At 38.9% G+C, this 26,970-nt stretch overlaps 1 protein-coding gene across 1 annotated transcript in view; it reads left to right on the top strand.

Moving 5' to 3' along the window:
• Positions 1-26,970, top strand: part of EEFSEC (eukaryotic elongation factor, selenocysteine-tRNA specific) — a 122,594-nt gene that overhangs the window by 15,737 nt on the left and 79,887 nt on the right. The window contains exons 2-4 of the mRNA XM_059856521.1: positions 17,800-18,007; positions 20,253-20,349; positions 21,932-22,096. Coding sequence (XP_059712504.1) covers positions 17,800-18,007; positions 20,253-20,349; positions 21,932-22,096 — 470 coding nt within the window. The remainder of the gene's footprint in view (positions 1-17,799; positions 18,008-20,252; positions 20,350-21,931; positions 22,097-26,970) is intronic.

Genomic DNA, 26,970 nt, shown 5'->3' with positions numbered 1-26,970 from the left:
ATCTGTGCTATTCTAAGTATAAAACTTGAAGCAATGAAATAACGTGGTTGTGTCAGAGATTAAAATACTTTCCTTATTTTAGGGAGCAAGGGGTCTAAATTTAGTCTAAGAGCTTTGTAAACTTAGGGCCTTGTTTTGTGTTTATCTCTGAGGTGCCATGCACATTTGCAGCTTTGTAGAAGTACCAGTTCAGTGCCCAGCTGGGTGTTCTGAATCCATGAAGTCCTTGTAGGAATGAACTCAGTAAGGGAGACTGCAGGATTAAGGTCCAAACCAGTATGAAGTCAGACCAGGTCTGTATTTGGCTCCTTGGCTGGTAAAGCTCATTCACATGATTATCTAATGTTAAATAATAAACTATATAATTCAAAACATTTAAAGTATTTATTTTTAAACTAATATTCCACCAGTGAAATTTGGAATATCTTTATGGCACTCCCTCTGCTGTAAAATTTTTTTATAGAAGTCATCTGGCTACAAATCATGATAACTTAGATTTTTCACCTTGCCTCTTCTTAGTCCTGTGGACAACATTTACTCAGCCATTGCTACTGTCTCTTATCTCGATGGGATTATATATCATTAAATTCCAGCCCCTCTTACACAGTATAAATTCTAGTCTTGACAAGTATTGTGCCTAGTTTTATTTAGTAATTAAACTTTGCACAGCTTTCTTCCTTACATTGAGCTTCACCTTTTGTATTTTAGTGGACTTATATTAATTATATGGAGAATGTAATAATGTGAAACACAAATGCCATACACCCTGCAATTTCTGGAGTGCTTTGTGGTGTTGGCAGTTTAGATAGTATATCCACATGATATAGTTTGTTTTGTCCTGAAGTACTGGGATGTGAAATTTACATGGCTGTTGACCCCTTGGGACTGCTCCAAAATGAGGTGTGTATCTTCTGCAATCCTAGTCAGCAAAAATTTAAATAAAAATAAATACACTGTCAGAAGCCCTTGTGCTGGCCTGGCAGGAGGTATGAAATAGTACCCTGTGCTTGATAATGGCCTGTTGGAGAAGTGTCTCTAGCACAATGTGATGTGACTTTGTGGAATAACAAATTATGCAGAATGCTTGCTATTGTCATGATTAGGTGGTGAATTGATGGGCAGGGCCTGATGTCTGCCACTGGCTGATGGCCAGACAACCAAATACAAAATAAATCTTGAATGAATCTTGAGTGGTGAATCCATTTTGTCTTTTAAGACAAACAGAAGTTACAGCCTTTGTGTACAAACATGGAAAACTCTGTTAAAGTGAATTGAGAATAAACTAATAGATCACTGTTTTGACTGTGGTTTTCAAGTGTTAAGTTTGTGGTGATTTTTCCGTATAAAAACTTCCCTTGGTAGTTCAGTACAAAGTCTTAAAACTTTAGCCAGAGCAATTTTATGGCAGCATTAACTCTTTGGCTGCCCTTCTGCCAAAATTTGCAATTTAGCAAAGCACCTAATATTTAGCATGGTAGCAAGTCAGGGTAACTGACCGCTGCCTAGAATGTGTCCAGAAAAAATTGTTTTCCAAAGTATTGCTTGTTTACTTTGGCTCTAATTATCTATGTACACTGCAGAGAATGAAAGTATTTTGTTCCTCAGAACTGGCATCTGCAATTTGTTTGGGACTGATTTGTTTGAGCTTTCTTTCTGCATGCTGCACTGCTATGGCTGTGTGGTAATGTGGGTGCTTGAAGTAAAGCTTGACATGAAAACTGAGATTGTTTGTGGGGTGTCTTTCTTGAGAACAACCTACTTTTTTTGACATGTATCTTATTTTTCATCCTTGATCCAACTACTGTTCTGGTAAAGATTATAGTTCTTGTTGGTGTTTGGAGATGGCGAAGGTTCGGGGAGTGGTAGTGCTATAGAAGTATCACAGGATTTTTTATTGTGTCATTGAATTAATTTCCCAGTTTGCATGTGTGTGGAGTTTTATGTTGAAATATAAGACACAAGAAATAACCTAATTGTTCTCTTTTTATTTCCATTTGGTTACGTTCTGCAGCTGAAGTACCAACATGACAGTTTTCTGCATTACTGTCACAGAAATCCAGAAACTTGCATCAAAATTGGGGTTCACCATGTTCCAGTGTACAGATGACTCTAAGGCAAAATGTAACATAGTCCTGGTAACTTGAGATAGTTGTCATCCAACTTCCCACTAGGTATTAGTAACTCTTCTACCATTCTACATTGACCTGCTTAAGAGAAGCAAAGCTGTAGTTGGAAGAAAAGAAAAATCACTTGGAGGATGCACTGCAGTTGAGTGTATGAAAGTGATGTATGTAAGAGATTTTAACTGATATGGGCATGTTTATTGCTGCTAGTTTTAGGGGTGTTCTTCTTTGCTCCATGTTGTCCCCCTCCATTTGGTTCTCAGTTGTGGCTCATGAGGTTTGCCCCTGCTTGATTGATGAATTTTCAATCTCTCTCCGTAGCGTTCTGCCGATGCAGGCGATGACTTGGCTTTGCAGCCTTGCTGTCACTTTGCAGCTGTGCACCACGTTTGGTTGCTTTGGGCAGGCTCTCCTGACTCCTGCTCAGAGCTGGGGCTCTCTTTGAGAGGAGCTTCTTGACCCTTTGTACTTTGTGTAGTGCCCGCCTCGCAGGCGGACTCTGGAGCCGTTGTGTGGAATGCGTGTCTAACGCGTTCCACTCGGACCTCAGTTCCATTCCATAATGTTAGCTTTAATTGGCTGCTTTGAAACTTTCATGTACAATTTGGTTGTACATGGTAAATTACCACCCTCCTCGCCTTTGCCGAGGAGCACAAAAGTAGAATCCAGACTCTGCTTTCCCGTGCTGCCTTTTGGTATTGCCCTTGAGCCCTTTTAGGGACAGCGCTGGTGGGTAGTGTTTCTGTCAGAGGACAGACTTTTTTCCTTGTGGTTTTTTTTTTTACTTCTAATCTTCCAAAGACTGTACCCTTTAAGACTGCACATTGTGTTGTATTTTTGAACTGAATCTGCATTTGAAAGTTTAAGAAGAATTAATACTTCTTGCCCAAAGAAGTATCTCCAGTTTAATAAGTGTTGCCTAACTCTTAGTGTGGTTAGATAGCCAGTGTGTCCTCCAAGCGATTTTGATTTTCTTTTAAATATTCCTATATTTTATTTTTAGTTACTTTGTTTGAGTGCATGAGGACATCGGGGCAACATCAATGATACAACCAAGGCTGGTCTTTACCATGTAAGAATGCCTTTGTAGGTGCTTCTGAAGTGTCAGAATGAGAGAGTCTGTTACTAGACAGGTTTCATCTAGGCTTAAATACATGATTGGAGCATCAGAGTTACTTTTGAGAAAGAGGGGTAGTTGAGTTACGTGAGGAAAAAAATGGGCAGTGCTGCCTGCAAAACAAATTTTGCAGTTCAAACTCAAAACAGTGATGAGTCTCTTGTTTGTACTTGGTATGAATGAGGTAAAACAAAGCCTGTCTTTATTCTCCACATCAGGCTTATGAGCTCATATTTCAGCTTTTCCTTTCCCCTCCCTTTCTGACATGGGCTCTTGTCTTTTTTTCCTTGCTGAACAGACAGTAACTCTCCACAATATTTTTAATCTCAACAAGATGTCCAGTGGCTGATGATGCAAAAGTGTTGCATCAACAGAGAGGGGATGATAGCTGGAGCATTCCAGGTCTGACATTTTTGGCTGAGGAGCTGTGTATTGTGAGCACTGATTCCTCCCGGCACAGCATGCTTGCTTGGGGCAGGAGACTACTTTTCATTGACTCCTGTTGTGTGGCTCCCTGCTCCTTATTTTAGGTTTCCCCAAGAAGTTATGACTGGGAGTTTCATGGTTTTAGATGAAAGAGCCTGTTGTCTTACTGAATTATCTCCTTTCTGTCTGTATTTAAACCAAGTTGTCAGGTTAAAAAAAAAAAAAAAATCCAGTAAAACAAAAGCTCTCTTATGGTAATACCTGAGGCTAGATTAGAATAAAAGTGAAAAAATTATTTAATATTTTTTATTGACATATGTTTGTTGAGGCTACTTGCTTACCTGTAGTCCATTGGCACCCAGCAGTGGAACTGACCTCATTGCATTGACCTTAAGATGGGTTCCTGGGCCCTGGTGGGATCTGACTCGCAAAAATTTTTCCACTGTAATGGATCATGAGAAGTATTAGATTGTTTGTAATAGAAAAATTAATATTATGGAATTTAAAAATAACACACATTTGTAATTATGGATATTGAGTAGCCACGTGGTGTGCAAGTGCTTTTACTCCTAAATTTTTGAGAGAAAAATTACTTTAAAGCATAAAAGAAACGCTTTCAACTTTTTTATGCTCTAATGCAATATTTTGAGGCAATAGCATTTTTTACTGACTGAAGTGAACCCAACTCATGAAACTTTCATTCACTAAAAGTATAGCTGATGCTTTTAAAAAGTAAGGACTTAAGAACTTCCTCATGACAGCTAAACTTCTTGAAACCATATACAAATCTGCTTATACCATAATTCAGCCTTGCAGCACTGCTTTTGTTGTGTTAAGAACCTATCAGAAATTGATTTATAAGCTTGTTGTTCCCTAGCTGTGCCTGTTTGTGACTGTTCTTGTTCGTAGTCTGTGTTCCTTCACAGCAGCAAACCTTCAGCCACCTCTGCAGCCGTGTCTTACGCTGTTTCCATCAGGTAATACCTCCAGCCATGAAGTTATCCCCACTTTAATAAAGGTAAGGTGGGATAATTTGTTGACTGCTACCTAAAAGCATCATTAACCATTGCAAGAGGGGAAATTAGGGCGTGGGTTTGGTGACTTTTTTTTTTTTTTTTGCAAATCTTATTTTTGATGCAAGGGCAGTTCTGTCGCCAGCCAGTCCAGCATGCAGAGACTCTCCCCCTGCCATAAAACAATGAGCACATTCAGGCACAACTAGTGTTTTCAGTTATTAAAAAACGGAGCCGTCTGTCTCTGCCTGTGACTTTAATCTTTAAGCCTTTATTCCCTATACCCCACCCCCTCTTTCTTTCCCCAACCTTTTGTTTGTGAAGTGCAGAGCTACAGGATATGTGGGCCTGGAGTTTCTGAATGTATTGTACATTCCCCTGGCAATTACAGATGTTTATAATCCTGACTGATGTTATTTCAGTGTTGTGGAGGGTGAACAGAAAATTAAAGAATGCATTTTTCATTGCCCCTAGCAGTCTTTAATTTTTTTTTTTTTTAAGAAAAAGCAAAATGTAAACTGGTAATTTAAAAAAACCCCTTGTTTTGCATTCTCAGATGAAGCACATCTGAGAGCTGTGCAGGAATATCTTCCCATACTCTACCATAACTCTTTTGTTAGAGCAGTGTGTTACATGCAATGTTGTAAAAACATAATAGGACTGGATTTTAATACAAAAGAAGCTCCTTAATGCAGGGTGCAAGACTTTTGCTTACCTTATTTCAGAGACAAGTTCAGAGACAAGGTAGCTTAGGGTTTGTAATGACTTAAGAGCAGAATCACATACTTTTTTTTTTTTTTTCAGCTTTGTATGGAACACTTTTTTTTTTTTGTAGAAGAATGATTTAGAATCTGATGAGTTTGAGTTTTACTTCTGGACTTGGTGACAGAATTTATTTTTGGTAGTCTTGTAGAAATGTGCTCTTGCTCTGTACAAGGTTCTAAATCAATTTCTTACTAGTGGTGGTTGAGCTATCTAAAGTTGCAGGTGCACTGTAAGATTACTGTCCTTGAATTGACAGAGGGGTGGAGAGAAGAGAATCCTGTAGCAAATCTCTGTGATCAGGGTGATAATTGGTGTGTTTCTTGGGGACTCCAGTGCATTCTATGATTTTTCAGAGTAGTTGGCCTCAAACATTGAATTTAAGTAGAGAAAAGTTAATTGGAGTCAAGAATTTCAAGGTGGTTCAGCAGTATCTCTCAGGTACAACTTTCATATCTGTACCTGTTTTCAACTGCATGCAAACTGCTGTTTATAGGTTTTGGAAGTTTGGAGTTGCATATCTAAATGTATATTCAGGTCTGTCTACCTATGTGATGGTCCTTATCTCCAGTGACTGCTGCATGGAACTTTTCTTTAGACTGATCTTTCAAAGATATGGCAGAAGAGTGAGCAAGAATTTGCAGTGAGATATCCTTTGGCTAGGCAGGACTTGAAGTTAACACAAAAGATAGCAAAAACCTCTCCTTGTCATCTAATATTAAACTGATAAAAATATGCTTAAAGAAATTCTAACATATTCCAAGATGTTTATAATTCAGTAATTCTCCAAAGCACCCCGAGGGAGGCAATAGATGCACTGTAGTAACAGTTCCCCAGTCCTCTGGGAAGGAGAAAACCAACTAGTTGGTCATTAAGCATAGCACATTCTTTTCATCCTGAGATAATCAAGTACTAAAGTTGTGTGTTGCTTGTGTAAGGATTTCTGAGATGTGCTGGTTCTCTGTGTGTTAAAACATGGGGGCATGGGCGGGATTGAATCCTAAATATGCTAATGGAAGGATACCATCTTGTACAAATGAGGTTAACTTGAAAAGTCAAAGAGCTGAGTGTGAAGTAGTACTGATAGAGACCAGTATTTATAGAAACTTCATAGTAACTGTTCATGAGTCTGGTTTTGCCACTTCTCTGAGTCCAGCACTGGGCTTGTATGCAATAGTAGATTCAAATATGGGCAGAAATATGAACACGTTGGTTGGGAAATATTTCAGTTGGTCTGTTCTTGGAAATCAGTGTTAAACTGTCTGAAAAGCTAACACAGGAGTTCACTTACTGAAAGAGCTCTCTGCTTGAGGGAAAATGTCTGCACTGGTCTGGCTGTTTATGGGCTGCTCTCCCTGAAACAGTCTTGGAAAATAGATCAAGTTATTCCAGTAATTTTTGTACTGCTTTTCTCTTTCCAGTATAAACCTGGTTTTGCATGACTTATCATTCATAGTGAAAGGCATACTGGTATAGGCTGCTGTCAGCTCTGGCCTGAGCATCCTGTAGTATCAGGGAGGTAGCAGGAATTTCCATGGTTGTAGCTACCACAGAGGCTTTCACTCAATGTTTGTCTCCGCACTCCAGTTAGTGGAGAAACCTCAGGTGCAACATTCTTGAAGCTGGGGATAGTCTGTTTCTGTGTGGTGTGAACTGAGTCATTAGAGATGAGCAGAGGACTCCAGAAATGTGGAAGTCAGTCAGAACTGGGGATGGGCTCATGTCCTCATTGGTGCAGGTTCAGTGCCTTTGCAGTTCTTCCAGATGTTTGATTCTTTTTATACTGCTAAGCTGCTATTTTCTCTCTCAGGTCTTGAAAATATCTTCAGAGATGGTCTCTGCTGTAATCTGTGAAAGATGCGAAGGACAGAATGGTCATACTTGCAGTTATATTCTTTGCAACATATTTAACCTTATCACATGGAAATATAGTTACTTTTTTTTCTTGAAACTTGGCAGGAGATCTTGTAGAGAGCAAATGTAAAGCTGATATGGGTCAGGACTATAAAAATGGTATTTTTTTCTTCTTGGTCCTCTGACCTGTTTGCTTTTCAGTGTTTACTGTAAAGACTTTATGGACCTTCAGGGACCATTTATGGTCACTATATAAGGCCCAAGTGTAAAATTACCTTACATTTAACTCTTCAGAGCTGTGCAAAGGCACACGTGGCCTTGATACCAAAACAAAATACCTCTGAGTAACAAGTCTGAAACTTGAACTAATCACTTATTGGGCACTAGGAAAACTTACTAGAACCCTGAGCAGACAATATCATCTGAGGAGGTCAAAGCAGAGTTTTACAAGTATCCATTTTCCATTTTTCTTACTTTGCACCTTTTTTCCTGAAGCATGAACAGAAAGTGTTGATATCTTACACAACTTACTGTCACATTGTTTGAGAAGCCTTATTTTATAAACTAAACAAGTCCAGGCAAAAGGAACAGGGCACTTCATTGCCAATCTCTTAAGTTTGGGTTTGATATGAATTGGTGGAATTACAGGTGCCGTTTTTGTATGACATTTGGGAACTTAGAAATATTGAAATAGCCTGAGATGTTTTATAGCTTGAATCCCAAAATATGAAACTAAACTTTTTACTGCTGGGTGTAATATAGGCAGGTAGTGCAAAAAACAGACAAAATCCCACCAAACACCCCTGGACAAACCAGATTTGTTACTTGGATAGTAATAACCCAGTTGGTTTCCTCTATGCTTTCTTTTGCTTTCAAGTCTATGAAATAATAGTTTTTCTTACTATATGCCACATATTGCACTCCATGGCTGATGAGCTGTATAATGACATTCAGTCTAAAATGCTAAAACTGTAGTTTTGTGCAGTATCCTAAATATTTAAATTCTCAGCTTTTACTGGTGTCTGTATTTGCATATACATATGTATGAATGACACTTTAAAAAGTTAATGTTTGCTAAGTAATTCACAATTTATGCACTTTGGACTTCAAGCCAAGAAAGAAATTAATGCAGCTGAAATACCACGGTGTTGAGTAATTCAGCAAATGCTACCTTTTTTTGTAGCAGTCATCTGTGTCTACTCAGAATGATTGTTGCTCTTCCAAGATATGTAGGCTTTTTTCAACTGTACCATAGTTTATGTTTTCAGCATTAAAATAAGTCGAGGTCTGTTTTGGACTCTGTCCAGTTTGTGCCCTGTCAATATATAAATTCAGATCTAGTAATAGGTAATATTACAGAGAAGGATTTTTGTACATATGGAAGAAGGATGACGTCTTCTCTCATATGGTGCTTTACCTCCATTTTTACACATGCTATGTATTACATGGCATTTTGTGTTACAAGGCAAGGATTGTTTGCTTTGCTCTCCCCTCATTGTCTATAGGATTTCCATTTGGGGTGATTTTCTGGTTTTTGACAAATATTTATTTAAAGAACAGGAATTTAAATGCCAGACCATAGTAGTCACTCATCTGGTTTGCTCCATTTTCTTTGGAAATAGTAGAAATGATTAGTTTTGAGGGACAAACAAGAAAGTCTGTGATGGAATTAAGTGTCCCTTTCTTTAAGTTTCATCTTAATGCCTCTTACACAGGATAAAATCCTGAATGTGTTATTAAAAAATGAAGCTTCATCTAGATGGCTGTAGTGTTAAAATCTTAATGGTGTAGATATCAAAGCTGTATTTTTGTCTGAAGACAAATGGTATTTAGCAGCACTGAATTTGAATTGTTGTGCTGCGTAAAATTATATAATTGATTGTGCTCTTTTATTAGAGGTGTTTTATTTGCCTTCTTTCCCTCAGCTTCATTGGCTTTTGTCACTGTGTGCTCTTAACATGGATTTTTCTTTGTGGAGGGCCTAACTGCATTTGTCTTGTTTCCTTTTTTGAAGCTACTTTATCTTTAAGATTCCTTTTTCCAGAAAATGACCAGATCAAAATGCAGTATTTTATTTCAATATTATATTGTATATAGGCAAAGTCTAATTCTTTACCTTTCTTTGCTGCTTCTAAACTTAAATTTTGCGTTGAACAGCTTGTGTCAACTGTTTCTTTTCCCCTTTTTATGAAGTAATTGAACTAGTTTTGTGTGTATACGCATATACTTTTTTTTTCAATTCCTCCTAACAATCTGTGGACTGTTTATTCAGCTCTGTAGTTCCTCAGGCTGCTGTTCAGTGAGCCCCTTGGCCTGCAGCAGCATCTTGTCACCAGGAACAGGAGGTTTACTTTGCTCCTTCCCTTTTTTACCTTTGCAGCTCTTGGCTGGTCCTGCTGCCTCACTGGTGCCAGCTCTGGCTCTCCCTGCAGTGCTGCAGGAGCTGGGTCATCTCCCCAGTCTCAGGCAGAGCTCTCTGGTGTGCCTGGGTTGAGCTGACTGGTCTGAGCATCAACTTTGCCTTTCATCAGACCCTCCATCAGCTGTGGGAGGCCTAAATAAACACAGTGGTGGGGAAAGGTAACTGGGAGCAGGAACTTCCCAGTTCATGGAGCTGCAGGCTCCATGCCCAGGTGCTAGAGCCTTTTCACCACTGTGCTTCACTGGCAGCTGCTTCTAGATCACTCCTTTGTACAGGCAGAGATGTAGATCAGCACAGTAACAAAGTGAAGTGTGTGATTGCCCTGGCTTGAAACCACGTGGGTAAAATTGCCTTTTTCCCTTGCATGTTTTGTCTTTACAGTGGAAGTGAAGGATATTAGTCATGGCCTTTCCTTTGCTGTGGAAGGATGTGTCCTTAGCAGTGGCCATCATTGTGCTGCTCTAGCTTGTGCTCAGGCTGGGAGGAGGTGCATACTACGGGGAGGACAAGTATAGGAAATTAATTTGGTACCTAAATTAAAAAGGTTCATAGCACTCTCTCTTTAGTAGTGAATTTTTATTTGGAAGTGTTTGGAGGAAAGTTTCTCTGTAATTTTATGTATTTTTTTACAATACTATGTAATTTTTATGTGTGTTTGCAATCTGACTAAATTCACTGGTCAATAAGGGCATCCTGTATTTGCCTTGTTTAAGAATAGTCTCTTTTCCAGAAGTGGTGGAAACTAGCAAAGTGTTCAGACGTTTCTCAGGCTTGTGCTTTTGGCCTTCCTCTGAAGAGGCTGAAGACAACGTGGGAATCCTTACGTTCTGTAAATCCTTCCAAAGGATCTCTTGATAACCTTTCTTCCTGTATTGTTCTGTGTTTTTTGAGAGTATTTTCACTTTAGGGTTTGTTTGTGATTTTTTTTTCTCAATAACTCATCCATTTCATACAAGCTTAGTCCTGTGTACAATATTACAATGGCTACACCAGCATGTAAAAATTATTGGAAGATGCTCCTCATTCTTTCTTAGCATGACCTTCATAGAGGCTTTATCAGCTTTGTTTGTGCTACTTCAGCATGGCTGATCAAGCTTATTGACATACTCTAATCATTACAGGCATTTCCTCCCTTTGAAGAACACAGCCTTGTTTCTGACACGTAGTTAAAACTTACTCAAACAAGACAGATCCTTGGATGACTTGACAAAGGAGATGGTAGAGGCATTATCCTTTATCCTCTTCAGAACAAGATGGCACAATGTTTCTTCTCCACATGAAGTATATTCAAGGGGGTTTTTGTGTGACATCTTTTGCAAAAGAACCCTTTTATTTCTTATAACAAGTTATCACCTACCACTTGTAGTTGAGTTGAACTCATGTTTACAAATAAATAACTGTAATAGATGTGTTATTTGACATACAGGAAATGGACTTCTTCCAATTATGTATGCTCTAATGGCCACACTGCTTTCCCTTTCTAGCTCTCAGTTACAGACCAACCATAGTAGCTGGTTTTCATTTGGAGAGAATTCATGCAATGACATAATGCCTCTAATTTTAAGCTTTACTCTGCACTCAGAAATGTTGTGGGTTGCCAGTGTGATGCTTTCTATCTGGTCTTACAAATGCTCTGGAGTTTGAAGCTGCACCGCTCCCTGTTTGTGCTCTGAGCTGCTTTGGAAGTGATGGTTGGATGCTTGAGCTCCATGAGTTCCTTTTCTTTTCAAAGTGTTTCCTAACAGGAGTTGCTCCAGTTTTGATCCACGATTTGCGTTGCTTTACAGAAGGTTTCTTCATGTGTAATTCATGTTCCCCAGCTGAGTGCATGCCTCTCCCTGCATCACACCTCCTATTTCTGTTTGAATTTTGGAGGATCCCATATCCTGTAAAACATCTTCCTTATTCATCACAGTGCCTCCCCTAAGGTAACTAGCAAAATCCTGTGTGACTTGTAACATCTCCCAGGGTGCAACTGTATAAGAAAACAGGGAATAATTTAGTTGTTTCTGAATAAAGTTTCTTAACACAAAAAAAAGTAGGGGGAGGGGGCTTTGAAAGGGGAAGTTGGATACTCTCTGCATGATATAGACAATATTTCCTGAGACAGGAGATACTAACCTCAAAGAATTTAAAATAAAACATTGATTTAATTTTTTCTTTTTTTTTTTTTTGAAAGTGGAATAGCGGAGGTAAAAATGGTAGAATAGTTGGTCTTTTTATCCTGTGTGCAGATGAAATTGATTAAACCTTAAAAACTCGCCTCAGTCCACCCGGTTTATTAATTGAAGAATTTCCTTTTCCCCAGAATGGGAAGTGCACATTAAAACAGAGCTTTGCCCTTGAGTAGCAATGATACTTGAGAACGGTACATTTTCTACAATCCTATTTTCTCTTCTACACTAGAGGAAATCCTAACATGGTAAAAAGCATATTTAAAAAAAAAAAGTATGTTTAAGGAAGTCTTCTTTCATTTCCTTGTAAAGCATGAAATCAAATTATAGCCCATGGCCCACAATTATTTTATTTTTACATTTCAAATTCCATTTTCTGCTTCCTTTTGCTGCCTGTGAACAAGAGTTGTACTGTTTGTGCAATGTCAGCTAAAAAGATTACCACAAACAGGACAGGACACAGTAGCTTAAAGAAGGCACCACTCAGAATCTGTGCCTATGTTCCATGTGTGACATGCAAAATGTCCCCTTTGTTCACACAAGGACCTGATCCCCTCTTCTTCCCTCCACTCACCAGGTTTTGCCTTTTGAAGCCAAGTCAGCTTTATATTGATGTATTATTGGGAATATAATGCAGAACTTTAGTTATGCTTGCCAAAATAATACAGCTTAAAATGCTCTCATATTCTTGATCTGCATTTGGTAAAGACAAACCAAGTGAGATTCTGCTTATTTATTGAAAATGCCTTTTGGGTGAGCTTTTCAGTAAGGAATTGGTGGCTAGTTTAGTGCTTGGAAATTGTAACTGGATGATTCTGAAGGTGGGCTCAGTGCATTAATAATAAAATAGTAATATATTTTTGGAACTGATAAATTAATACATGAGGCTGAAGTGTTTCTTTGTTTGCCTTCCTAGATCTAATAATGTCATTTTTTTCTAAATTAGTGTTAATATTGTGTTTTGCTGTAGGGACACAGCTCAGTCTGGGAGTTTGGGTATAAAATTTAGAAGCATGCAGGCTGCACAAATGGAAGGTGTTTTGAGTTCATGCACATGCAGAACTGCAACAGCCTCTGTGGTTGAGGTTGAAGGAGGTTTGTTATTTAATATGGGATGTTCTGTTCCAGAATAAAACATGGCAATTACAGTGCTTTACTGTTTTCCAAAATGCATCTGATATCTTAGCTACTCCCATGGTGTTTCCCTGTGAACACTGATGTAAGAGCTGGATTTTACTAATTGTGTGTGACACTAAACACATTCATGAGGAGTGAATTTGATGGAGGGGGTGAAGGTCTGCAGCCTTGTTGCCTGAAACTCTGGGCAGGCTTTGTTTCTATTTCAGCAATGGTTTTAAGATACATTAAACTAAATAATGCAAATATAGAGAATGCAGTGAATTTTTTCCAAAAGACTAAAAGTTGATCAATACATACTTTTAAAATGCACACTCTTCTTTTTCAGTGTACTCAGGCAGCAGCTGGTGAGTTCTTTCAGGATCCTAGAGTGAGAGCTAGCTAGGAATGATGTTGCAAGTGCACTTTAGGGAAGCTTGAGTTGCTTCGTTCTGCTCTTTGGAAACATGTCATAATCTCTGACATCTGTGATTCAACTGAGTAAAGAGTAATAAATTAAGAGTAATAAATTACTTCCTTGATGACTTTATATAATCAGATGCTCTTCAAAATTTAGGAGCTAGCCTGGGTTGTGTGTTCAAAGCAGTAGCTGGACCTTTTCTTTATCTTGTCTGTGAAGGTATTTTTCTTATTTTCTGAGTTTTGTGTTCGCTGTCACTTTTGTGATACGAATGAGTGCTGCTGCCTCCAGGTTTAGCTGGCACTTGCAGTCTTTGTGATGCTGTGCTGCTGGTCTTGTGTTTTTCCTGTATCTGGCTGTCATCCAGAATCTCTCAGTTCATGTTTTATCTTTCTTGTTTGTTTTTCTTCACTCAGACTATCTACTTTATTTTTGCTGTGGTTTAGCTGCTTATCTTTGAAGTATAATGCCCATCTTTCTCCACCCCCTTGTGTTTTCTGGTGACAACTGTTTTTTTTCATTTGCTTTTTGCAGGGCTTCATCTGAGCTGTGTGTCATCACACAAAGGGTACTCCAATAATTGATCTTTCATTTTCAAGTAAAGTGAGAAATCACATGTCAGGATTTATCTCTTCAATGTTCTTGAACATGTCTTTCATAGATGAAGTGGTAAATAAAAGGTTACACCCCTGTTTTCTCAGTAGAAGAAATAATTTGAGTATCTTAGTTTAACTTTTTCATTGATTCTGTGACCTGCTTCAGTGCAGATAAAATGTTTTTGATTGCTCTGCTTCCTTGTATGCAGACCTGTCCTTTGCATGTGTCTCTGCTTTGTTAAATGGAATTTGAAGCCATTTTCTTGTTCTGAAGGTTTGAGGGATATTCAAATAGTCCATAATCTCTTCCCTGTTACTGTTTTTAACTCTGTAGGCCCGTATTCTGTCTCCTTTTTTGAGGAGTTCTGAAGAGTGCTTTTTTGTCCTATGACTTCTTTCAGTTCTTCTGTTCCATGTTGCACAAATGGCTGACATTTTGTTATCGGATAGTGCAGGTGTAGGTAATATTTTCACCTTTAGTTCTTGTTACTGTTTTTGAGTCTCCACATAGTATATCTGCATAATTTTTATGTCCCAATTGAAAAATATTTCCAAGTGAGGTTGTATTCATGAGAGTACCGATGCAGTCCATCCTTGCTTCACTGTTCCTTGCTAAATCTTACTCTGTTGCAGAAAATTATTCAGAAACATTGTTCCTTTTGTTGACTGAACTCTGATATGATAGTAAGCTGATTCTTTAATAGAGATTATTTAAGTAGTAAATTTGAAGTTAAACATATTCTAAGTCTGTTATTACCATTTATATGTTATGAGGAGAAAATATATTGAATGAGGTGTTCTGTGGTAGGTGGGAGAGGGTTACAGTTTTGTCATCTTGCCAACTTTCCTGATTTGAAATGTGATATTGGTGAATCCTAGTACACTTGTCTAGATGATTTTGTTTTAGTATTTAATGAACTTAATGTGTGGCTGATGGACAATGAAAGAAATGGGTTCTAGAATAAACCAAAATGTAAAACCATGTAGGAGAAGATGGGGGATTGAGAAGAACATGAATTGTCAAAGATGGTTTATGAAACAGCTCAGAAAGGAAAGTTGAGGAACCAAGTTTTAGCATTATTTTTTCACCTTGTAACTCAGGGGTCCTGTAAACCTGAGCACTCCTGCCTTAATATGCATGAGTAGACACATACAAAACATTGTAAAACATCCTCATTCCTCAGTGAGAAGGCAGTTCAGGTATTTTTGTCAGTGCTGTCGTAGTCTCTGCCTTGGCTCCATGATCCTGTGAAGGGCAGCACTTCCCACCCTGCTCATGTGCCAGCTCTGCCTGCTGTGCCTTCTGTCCCATCTTGTGCCATCTCTTAGGAGCTGTGGCCAGTCAGTACACTGGGGCTTTGGAGGAGGCACAGTAGTTGTGCTGACAGCGTTTGTGAAATTGTGTGTGCTGCTGCTTTCCTTGCCTTGAAGTATTTTTTATCTGGAGTGCCATGGAATATCTTCTGTTGTTTCTGGAGTTTTTCTGTGGAATGTACAGTTATTTCTATTTGTGTGTCTTCATAGAAGATGAGGTAATGCCTCAAGGCAAACATTCTCAACCTTCTAGCAGCTGGGTTGGTGATTTTTATGGCTCTTTTAAAGTGTTGCTAATAGGTTCATAAATACAGCAATTGCAAGTGTTTGCTGTAGAGCAAATGAATTTGAAGCAGTTGATGTTGAGTTTCAAGGTAAAGTGACCCCTTTTACTGAAACTACATATTACAGTTCAGTGCAGATTTTGTGTTCTTTTGGAGGGAAAGATACCACACTGTACATAATGCATCTTATCAGCTGCCCTTCTCTGGGCCAGGTTTGGATCTGGTGGCTTTGGCTTAGTTCTGGAGCATGAGGATCACTGTGCTTTAGTAGTCACAGTAATGTTTGGTAAGGCTCAAGCTGCAGCATTGTTGTCTTACCAGAATGTCCTTTTTATAGTATTAGTAAAGAACTGGACTTGATGGTTTGCTTTCCATTATTTTTTCCCATTCCTTTTGAGGATGTCAGCTGTGTAGAACAGTGTAATACAAAATCTGTGTATTAGGTTTAAAACAGCCCTGCTGTATGCATTCACAAAAATGGACCCATTCTGTTTGTTAAGTGCTTTGTCCCACTCAAACTATTTTCATGCCCTTTGTTTCCCTTGGTTTCTGACCTTTAAATCTGCACTTGAGTGGTGTATAAAATCTGAGCCTTTTGTACAGTCTTGATGATGTTTGTGTTGAAATTTAAGCAAGCTCTAAATCAATACAATTCCCAAAACAATAAAAATGCAAACTACTTTTGAGAATATAAAAGCCCATCTTTGGTTTGACAGAGAGAGATACTTGAAATGATTGGTGAAAATTCTGCAGGAGCACTGGAAATACCATAATTATCCAACTAGTGCTTGGAAGGGCTTAACATTCATTATTACAAGATGAAAGGTCTGGTAGGTTGAAATAGTCATTTGTAGCCATAATTTTTTTTTTCTTGTAGTTCCCACCCACTCATTCACCCATGCACTTCAACCTCGGAATGATTTCCTATCCTGAGTTCATGGGAACTGGGAACAAGGGGAGCTGTTGTCATAGCCATTGTAAAAGCCTTAAAAGCAAAAAAGGCAAGGGAAAGGCTGGACAGTGTGGAGGAACAAGGAACAGTTGTATTGATTTCTTGTTCTTCTGATCTTAAGGCCAATATTAAAAGTACTTAAGTTAGAGAACTGGAATTTTACATGATTTCTAGCTTTTATCATCTTTCAAAAAGTACTTTTTTGGCATATGACTTTCTGGTACTTCAACTTCATTTTTTTTTTTAACCTTTTTATGCTTAAAATTTCTCAACACTTGAGTCTGTTGCACTTCTCTGTTTTAGTATTCAGAACATTTCAGTTACCTCAAATGAAACAAGAAAATTCTGAATGTAATTAGTGGAAGGCCCAATGTTCATCAAAAGCTTCCTTGAAAACTAATTTAAATCCATGAAATTCAGGTGGCTTCAATCAAAAGATTAAGGATTCATGACAACAATACACGGAAAAATAAAAATAATCCATAAGCATGATAGGTAATGTCAGCCTAAAATTTAGGTTCTTTCCACAAAGACATCTAAGAATCAGATAGATCAGTTCCTGTGTTTGAAATTACTTGTTCAAGTTATGTGGATCTATTTGGGAGTGAATGGCAATACACTGCAGGTTTTAAATTGCCTCTTCCTAACATTGAGGGATTCAAGAATTTCTTTAGACTTGGGATAAACCTGTCTCTGGTGGTGATCACGGTTTTCACTTTTACGAAATTTTAGGCTTGGAAAGAAGAATGGTGGGAAGCAGGAAGGGACTGAGGCTTGTGGATGTTTTTATGGGGTACCTGGTTGGCTCCTGTTGGGGTTGCTCTGAGAGTGCAGCTCCCTGCAGTGTTGCTATGTGTTTCTTTGGTTGTATTAGATTCTTGCTTGGCTGCTTAGATTATAATTTTTAATTGAGGCAAATGTCATGCCTGTGTTGCTACAAGCTTAATTTTCTTAGTGTTTTTTTTAATGTAGTGATAACAGCCTTAGACTTGAACTATCACATTTTTCCCTGGTTCTTATGACTCAGTGATAGCCTATAACAGCTTGAATTCCCAAGTTCTTAATTTTAAAAGAGCTGTGGAATTCAGTGCTTACTTTGACTTGTGTCTTGTTTGTCTTTCTGGGCATTTGTACATATGTTGACAATTTTAAATGGAAACGATTTGAGAAAATTATCCTTAATCTTTTTATGCTGTGGCAATACTGACTGTGAGTTCTCCTCCAGGTGCCCAGATTATCGATTTAATGATGCTTGTGATAGATGTGACAAAGGGGATGCAGACACAGTCAGCAGAGTGCTTGGTAATTGGGCAAATTGCCTGCCAGAAGATGGTGGTAGTCCTGAACAAAATAGATCTCCTTCCAGAGGGGAAGAGACAGAGTGCCATTGAGAAGATGACTAAGAAAATGCAGAAGACCTTGGAAAATACCAAGTAAGTGAACAGTAATACTAACAAATAACTTGTCACAAAACTTGTTTTAGCAAAAATACCAACATTTCTCTTTCAACATGCTTCTAAACATGCTGGCACATCTAGCAAAAATGATGAGAAGAGAGTGAAAAGATTTACAGAAACTCAGATGCAATTCCAAGTTCACCTCTGCAAGTATCATGTGTAGATAAATATTTTCCAGTAATTAAGCTTTTAGATTTAAAGAGCTGCTTGGAGTTTGGATAGGATAATACAAAGCCAGAATATCCAGGTGAACTGTTGGATGAGGTTACAGCATATCTTTGCTTTGCTCAGGGATATAAGGGGACATAACTATTGGGTCACATTTTGAGTTGAAGACTCTAAGGAATAGGATTCAGAGCAGAGACGAGAGAGAAGCAAATTTCAGTTTTGGCATGTGCAGTCTGTGCTTGATGGTGCTTTGAAAGCACTGCTGATCTGGGTGTGATTGCCAAGTGCCTGTCCTGTTGTATCTTGGGCATACATGACTTTGAATCTCCGAATGTGTGGTTTTAAAATGCTTTTCTATTCCTAAACTATTCTTATTAGCAGGATATATGCTGATACCATTTGGCAGTTACCTCTAATGGCAATTGTGGTTTTTTGGTTTTGTTTTTCTTTCAAATAGTTTACTTGTTGAAATACTTTCACTACACACATGGGTGTGCATGTAGATTCCATAGCAGTAAGCAAAGCTGAAGGCTTTTGCAGTTGTAGAGTAGATGTTGCCACCAATGCTGGGGAAATAATTCTAGTGTTGTCAAGAAATTGTATGGAAGGAAAAAAAAAGGCAGAGAAAGGTAACTGTTGTATATTTGCATAGTTTAATACTTGTGAATTTACCTGATCAAAACTCAGTTTTCTGTGACTTGGTACCAAAACTAAAAGCAAATCGTCTCTGTGAATGGCATTTCTATTTTCTAAAATTTTTTTTGCACATCAGCTTCTCCCTTTATCCAGCAGGATCTTAATTATGCAGAGAGAAATTTGGTTTGATGAAGTAAGAGTTTCAGTAGGGCTGGATCATGTTTAGAAGTGCCTCCAAATGCACTGTACAATTACTCCACTTTGTTCTGGTGTATGGGAAGAGGAGTAAAGCATTTGGTTACATGTAAATTTCTGTTTATTGCAATACAGTGCTTTGAAATACTTGTATGAAAATAAATTTCCAAAAGTTTTATGGTTAATCATAGGAATTTTCAGTGCATGTTTTTATTACCCTTTGTCCTTAGATGCCTCAGGCTTATGGCGTGTAAACAAAGAAAATACCTCATATGCCTGATTACAGCTGGGTCACTGAGTGAGCTCCCTTCCTAGAACTTAACATTTCTTTAGCAAAGCACCATCTCTTGCCTTCAGTTTGCTCCCTTTTGTGACAAAATCATTGGGGGGTGGGTGTCAAGAGGATGGCCAAAATAATTAACTTTGGTCTGAATCTGTTGCATAAGAATGAAGTACCTAAGAGAGCCAGTCACTTTTTGGTGTAATTACTGATTATTATTCCATTACTTTAATATATATTTTATGTGGTTAATTCTGATTTTTGAAAACATGCAATAAAAAGCACTATGTTGTATTTTAAGGGGCAAAGTTAAGTCTGCTGACTGAATTTGTAAAAAAAAAAATCTGCTCTTAGTTAAGGACTTGAAGAATAAAACTGATTGTAGGATAAAAGGTAAACTGAGGTCAGCTGGCTGTACTGCTTCTCTCTGGACCTTTGTGTGTTTGAGATTTGTGAGTTTTGCAGACTTTGATTTTAGTAGATTTAGATCTTTCTGTTTTCTGCAGATCTTGCAGACTCAGGTAGGCATCATGAGGCATCTTGCATTTGGCTCCCGTTTTGAAGGTTATGACTTTAGAATTTTAATTGTTAATGAAAGTTTAAAAAATGCTAGTCTCCAGTTAAAGTGACTTTGGATGCAAACTACTGCATTAAGACTGGGTAACAGCAGATGTTTGCTTCTGAAATAAACTGAATCTTGCTTTTGACTGTCACAGCATTGAATCAGTAGCTAATGTGCAACAGGACTGAGGCTTTCATAGTGAAGTCCAGTAGTGCTGATCTGCTGGTAGTTCAGGAAGAAATGGTCAGTCACAATGGGAGAAGAGCAGGTGAATTGGAATTTTAGGGAGTTTCCAAGCCTTCAGATGAGCCTGGAAGTTCTTTATATTGACATGTGTAGGAGATCTGTGGTCTAATAATGAAAGTCTTTCTCTCTTTCAGATTCTCTGGGTGTCCTATTGTTGCTGTTGCAGCAAAGCCTGGTGGACCAGAAGCCCCAGAGTCTGAGAATCCACAGGGTATTTCTGAATTAATTGAGGTACTTGCTGAAGAACATGATAACATGAAAGCATCCATTCTCAGATGTTCAAAACCCTTGGTTACATGGCATGATGTTTATATTGTGAAGGGCAGGACACCTAAAATAACTGAGAGCAGTCTGTAGCTTGCAGTAGACTTGTCACCCTTTCTGTCATTAGCTTAGGGAGAGGAACATCTTTGCCCTGGAGGGATGCCACTGTTTCTTAAGATAACAGAAAAAAGTCTCAAAACAAAGGCATCATTCTTTGAAGACTTGTCAAATTCTGATTTGGGTGCTGCCAGGTTTCAAGTACTTACTAATTGCTGAAGTTAAGGTGCAGCATCAGTCATCAAAAATCTAGGGATACCTGACCCTGGGCAGCCAGGCTTGTATAAAGGCAGGATATTCCACAAGGCTGCTGAGCACTGAATGCTGCATCAGCTCCCGGGCTGTGAGAGTCAGGATGGGCATGGGGATGGGATGCAGTCCTTAGACCAGACTTAGCCAGGACCAATCTGCCCCCAGCAGTTTCTAGAGATGAGGAGATATGCAACTGCTTGCTTCTGCCTTTATCTGGCTCCTGTTAGATTTACTGGGATGCTCTCCAGGGTTAAAACCTTTGAAGGAAATTCTCATTGGAGCTGTTTCATCAACTGAAACCTAATATTAGATGAGCTGGCAAATGCTGTGTGAGCCCTGCCACTGAATTTGGAGCTATTATCCCTTCTGTCCTTCCTAAGAGACTCTCCATTGTTCTGCCATTACAACCTGGGCTTGGACTGCAGTTTTTGACCTTAAAAACAGATGTTAAAGGCAATACCAATTTGTATATGCAGGTGATATAACAGAGAGAGATATCAAAAGTGATTTGAGACAGGAGTGAACCAGTTCCCCTGAAGCATTGTTGAGTACATGACTTCCTTTCTATAATTAAAATCTTTTGTCTGGTGATACATTTTAAGTAACGTAGTATTTGTCAACAAAAGAAAAATGCTAAACTCAGAATTTCTTTAGAAAATTGTACTTTTGTTGTTTTTCTTAATGGATTGGTCCTTCAAGAAGCACTAAAAAAATCTGAAGGGGAAGTTGAATTTGAAAACTTCACCCAGTATTACAGTTTTTCTGGGAGGGAGACAGAGATGGGCTTTATGGGGCACTAATATCTGTACATAAGTTCATTTTCACAAAATCCAAAAAAGCTGAAGTAGCAAAATGCTCTGTAAAATTGTGCTTTTGAGGGGGGGGGGAGAAAAGGGGGAGATGACATACGTACAGTTTTTTTTCCTCTTTGCTTTACTGCAGTGTTTATATTGAGTTTGGCAGCAACTTTATCGCCAGTGAGGTTTTGCTAACCAAGCTAAATGTGCAGCACCAAATCTTTCTAATGCAGAAAATCGAACTGTTCCTGCTGCTAAGTGTGCACCTCCCCTATGGCACACACAGTTAATTTGACATTGGTGAGTTCTAAGCTCATTGGGAGATGCCTGAAATCAGTAAAATTGCAAGCTTGTTCAATCAATCATCCACTTGCCTGCCTTCTGCTGTGTTGCTGTCATGACTTTTCACCCAGGCATGGTGCTGCTTTTATCTTTTTTTTCAGGTCTTGAAGTCTCAGGCTTACCTGCCATCAAGAGACCCCTCAGGACACTTCCTTATGGCAGTCGACCACTGTTTCTCTATCAAGGGTCAAGGCACAGTGATGACAGGGACTATTCTTTCTGGCTCTGTTAGCCTTGGTGACAATGTGGAGATTCCTGCCCTGAAGGTGAGTCTCTCATTTTCATTCCCCCTGGTTTTCCTGATAGAAAGAAACACTCAACAAAGAAGAGAGTGTTCTCATCCAATCTGAAATTACTGAATTATTTTCAATTTTTATTTTTGTACTCTTATTATAACCCAGCTTATAACAGTAAGAGGCATGGTGATTTTTAAATTAGGCAGTCAGTAAAGTTACCTGCTCAGTAATTTAGTTGGATGAAGAGAAGACTGATCTAGATTAGCATGTTAGGCTTTCAAATTCAGAGAAGCAAAATGGGCATGTTTCCAAGCTGGGATGCACCCAAGGACTGAGCAAGGTTTGAGGGAGGTTACTCTCATTTGGGATATGCTGCAGTAAGAAGGTTTGCAAAAGAATCCATGTAGGTAGGCTTCCAAAAATGTCTGAAAGCAAAGGAAATGACAAGAAGAGGGCATTGAAATGCTTGATGCACATTCTCTTTGTTTGCTGAGGCTTTAATTTGTGTCAGCATGTTCTGAGAGAGCTGCTGGGATGCACGAGGTGGCTTGCTGCTATTGGGCTCTTCAGAGAGCCTGTAGAAAGTCAAAGAGACCTTCCAATGGCCTTTGAACTGCTCAACTGTTGTTACTATTTAATTTCCTTAAAATATATTCATCCTTTAAAAGAAAGCAAAGTGACTTTATGCTTGGAACATGTGAAATCTATTTCACAGGTGTTGATTATCACTGCTTTGATTTTCCCTTAGTATTAATTGCCAAAAATTAATTAAGACATGAGGAGCATTTTGCAGCTGCCCCTTAAAAGTGGACTGAGCTGATAACATTCTGTGGGCAGGCAAGTTCTGCCCTAACAGAACTTCTGTTCTGGATGGGACTCTTCTTCTGCTGTCAGTATTATCTTCAAGTCATTTTACTATCAGGACCTTACTAGTTCTTTGAGTGAACATGCTGTTTTCTCACTTTTCACTGCACTGTTTGGACAAGTGAAGGACTACATCAGGCATTTTGATTTCACCTGAGGTATTTGGCTGATAGTGGACAATTCATTTCTGACCAGCCTCTTCAGTGATTCCTGTGGCCATCTAGTTTATATCCTCTTGTCCTTTGCATAGAAGTGATTTGTGGCATACATACTCTGACCTTTCTGCTTCCCCAGTTGAGTTCCTCACTGCCCATATTTTTATTTTACAGCATGCAGCCTATTTTGGGAGCCGTGCTTTCAATTCCTGCACAGAATATGCTGGCTGGGATTGTAGCTCTAGCTTCAACCTCTCCTGGTTTCCACTTGGCAGTGTTCTTTCCTTTGCTGTTGTGTCCTGTTCTCAGTCCTGGGCCTGCCTGTGCTCGGGGTCCAAAGAGGGCCAAGTAGTCAGGAGTGCAAGGAGTGGGAGATGGCTCCTGCCCAAACAGGGCCTTGCATAGTGAGTTCACTGCTTTCTTTTTGGCATAGCATTTGCCAAACTTCCTGTCATTTTGTGCTTCAGGAGATGGGGGAGACAGGGCAGAGTAATTATTTCTTGCAAAGAAAGAATGCATCACTAGATTATATCTGGAAATGACTATTCTGCTTTTCATCTGTAGTCCAAGAATGTTTTGAAGAAACGTGTTTAGGACTAAATCTGCTTTTTGAGAATCCATATGAAGGAAGAAATGACAAAAATATAGTAACTAACTTGTGAATTCGTGTTTAAAAGTGGAGATAGACTTTGTGTGTTTTCCAACAGTGGAAAAGACGTTGTGTGACTTTTTTTAGTGGGCTTTCTTCCCAGGTGACTGGGAGAGTAGTCACTGAAGTGACAGACAACTTAGCAGATGAACGGGTCATTTGCCAGACAAGCCAGATCGCTTGGTCTTATGGCATTAACCACTTCCTTCAAAGTTCTAGTTATTCTTCCAGTTGCTGTTAATGAATTGAACCTTCCACTGCTGTGTGTGAAATAGAAGGTGTGTCCATGCCTCGGGATGATAATAGCTGTGGGCAGAGTTTTGTGTTTTGGCACTAGCAACTTGTGGGCATTCACCTTCATGTTGCACAGGTATGGAAACCGAGGCACAGTAAAAGGAAGCAATGTTTGTAAGTTTGAGCTGTGTGTTGTACTTACCCCTGCCAGCATCATGCAGAGCTGGGTTAGGATACCTATGAAAGGTCAAACCTTTCTCAGGCGTACAAGGTAACGGAGGAAGCACATTTCACAACACATTGTGGTTTTTGACTCTCTCTGACCTTTTCTTGCCCTGACCCAATGGTAACTGAGATTGACAGCTGGTACATTTAGGGACGTTACAAACTAGCTGCTTTTTTTAAATTTGAAGAACCCTCTCACCAAATGAAGTGGCATCACCTTCCAGTTCTACTAATGGACTTGGACATCTTTGACCGCTTGAACCTGCACAAAGGAGGGACACAGCAATTAAAAATAAACAGTGACATTCTCAAATGCCCATGCTGGCTCTGATTGAGGCTGAGAGCACCAGCAGAGCATGGATTCCTTTATGCTTTGCCTATGTAAATTGCCATCTGGGGTTGATTATCCATATAGCAAAAAGAAAAATTATATATATGTGTTTGGCAAAAAGCTTTGACACAGCAAACAGTTCACTATCCAATTGAGTTAGTACTATTTGCTCCTTAGCACTTGAAATCCACCTTGAAGAGCATGAACCTAGGATTTCTGCAGCAAAAACATAGTGTTGGCAGAATTCTGAATGTCATTTGAGATTATTTCAGTGGTCTTTCAATCTCTATAGTCTTTGAGTTTATAAACTGCAACAACTTGTGACACTTCTATTTCTGCTTTATAAATGTTACTGGAGGTTGAATAATAAGGATTTTTTGCAATTTAGTTTTGTTTTTATTTTACTGATATCTAAAGCATATGTTGTTTAGAGATTTCAGTTTAAATGAGGATGAATGTCAAGTTCCAGTGCTGCTGGGTCTTTTTATAGCACACTTAACTGAAAAAGAAAAGTGTTTTCATTTCAGTGGGGGAAAGGTATCTTTTGCCTTCCTTATCCAGGTGAGAAAGATTGTAGAAAAGGTGAAGTCTGAATTGGGTGAGGAGGCAGAGCGGGATGTACACAGCTCATGGATCTGGTTATCCTGGAAGTGTCCACTCAGCATTGCTTTTCTGTGGCTGGGGCTGTGGGTACACAAGACTCAGAGCACAGATGTGGCAGTTCAGCATGAAGACCACTGCTGGGGCTCTATTCCAGGAATTGTAAGAAGTAGAAACTTTTCTTTGTGTTATAGTCAGGTTCCTGTTTGTCCTGTTGAATGAATTGCTAACAAATGCTGGAGCAGGTTGATGCAAGCTGAGTGCCTGGTGCAGGTAAATAACTGACTTGGAGCCCCTGTAAAGTCCAGTGCTGCCATTTGTACTATGTATGTGTCAGAAGTTGTGAGTGTCTTGAATGCTGAGTAGCTGTGTTCCTGCTGAGTGGTTGCACTCATGTTTTTCTCTGGGGGATCATGTGGGGATTCTTGCTCTGTGCTGAATCTGAATAACCTATCTGGTGTTGTACTGTAAAAAGTTGTTTCTTGTGTAATAAATCTCATTAAAAGGAAAGAAATATTCTTACCAGTTCCAACCTTGACCATCCTGGAGGTTGGTAGTAGCCAATTGCCATTTTTAGTGTGGAGCATCTCAGTCTCAAAAGTTACAAGCACACTTATGAAATGCTCCCCTTGTATTGGAGAGCAATTATACAGATTGTTTCAGTACTCAGGTGAACTTTCACAAGCTCATGTGAGACTTAGATATGAAAAATGTGAGGAACTTGCTTCTGTTTATCTCATCAAGTCTCCTAGTAAATGAGGGTGTTGGTTTAATCCAGTAGTGATTCTGTCTTGGCAAGAGCCTGTTGACTGTCAAATTGTACTGACTTTATGAACTTTAAAGAAGCATAGTTTTGCATGATACTGAGAAGCTTCATGGCTTCATATACTTTCACCATATGAAGAGAGATGTTTCCTCCTAAGCTTTTTTTGTTGGCTAGATAACCTTGGTCTGCATTTTGGCAAATGTTCTGTAGCTTTTATGACTGATACAACAAAAAAATTCTCCACTGTCTGATAGAATAACTCAAATAGCATTTGCAAGGCTATTTCCTTCAAACCATTGTAGCTGTTAAAATTGTAACAGAGATCTACTTTTGTCCATGTAAGCACCTCAGTCTATCTGATATCTCAGGACCTCAGATTAGTGGGTTTTAGTATGTGTATACATGTAGTAAGAACTAACTTTAGTTTATTTAAGGACTTTTGCACAATCAGAGTTGCACAGTTAAGCCTTGTAGAGGACAGTTAAATCTCAGAAAACAAACTTGGATCAAACCCCAGTGAACTGGATCACAGAGATGTTTGTATGTGGGCTTTAATGGTACAGTCTCAAAGTTAAGTTTTTGCTTTTACCATTGTGAGCACTTTGGGCCTCCTAATATGCCCCTTGCAGGCTGCAGTCAGTGTTGATGGCTTTTAGCACTCCAGATAGAGAGAACCCTTGCTGTATATTCTAAGTCTGAATACTATTTCTACATCTGTTTCTTCCTGTGCTGCTTGGGTTTTTCTTGCCCAATACTGATATAAGCAGCCTTTCAAATGCAACAAATCCTCTGCTGGGAAGCGAGTTTTACTTGCCTTGAACATTTTCTTTTTCACTCATTGGAGTGCTGTGAAGAAGGGCAGTTCAGAGAATTAGGTTGAGGAAGAATTGCCTAAATGTAGCTGGTAAATTGTGAAAAGGTAGTTTATGGTGCATATTAAAAGATGTGGGTGCAAAAATGCACAAATCTTAAATCCTAAAGCAATAAATTATATGTAGAAACATAATGTTTTACATGTGGTTTAATTCTGGACAAGAATGAAACTTCTTTTATTTGTCTGTTGCTTCTAAAACATGGGTT

The sequence above is a fragment of the Haemorhous mexicanus genome, chromosome 11, assembly GCF_027477595.1.
Source record: "Haemorhous mexicanus isolate bHaeMex1 chromosome 11, bHaeMex1.pri, whole genome shotgun sequence".
Classification (NCBI taxonomy): Eukaryota; Metazoa; Chordata; class Aves; order Passeriformes; family Fringillidae; genus Haemorhous; species Haemorhous mexicanus.
This window is presented reverse-complemented; position numbering and strand designations above follow the sequence as displayed.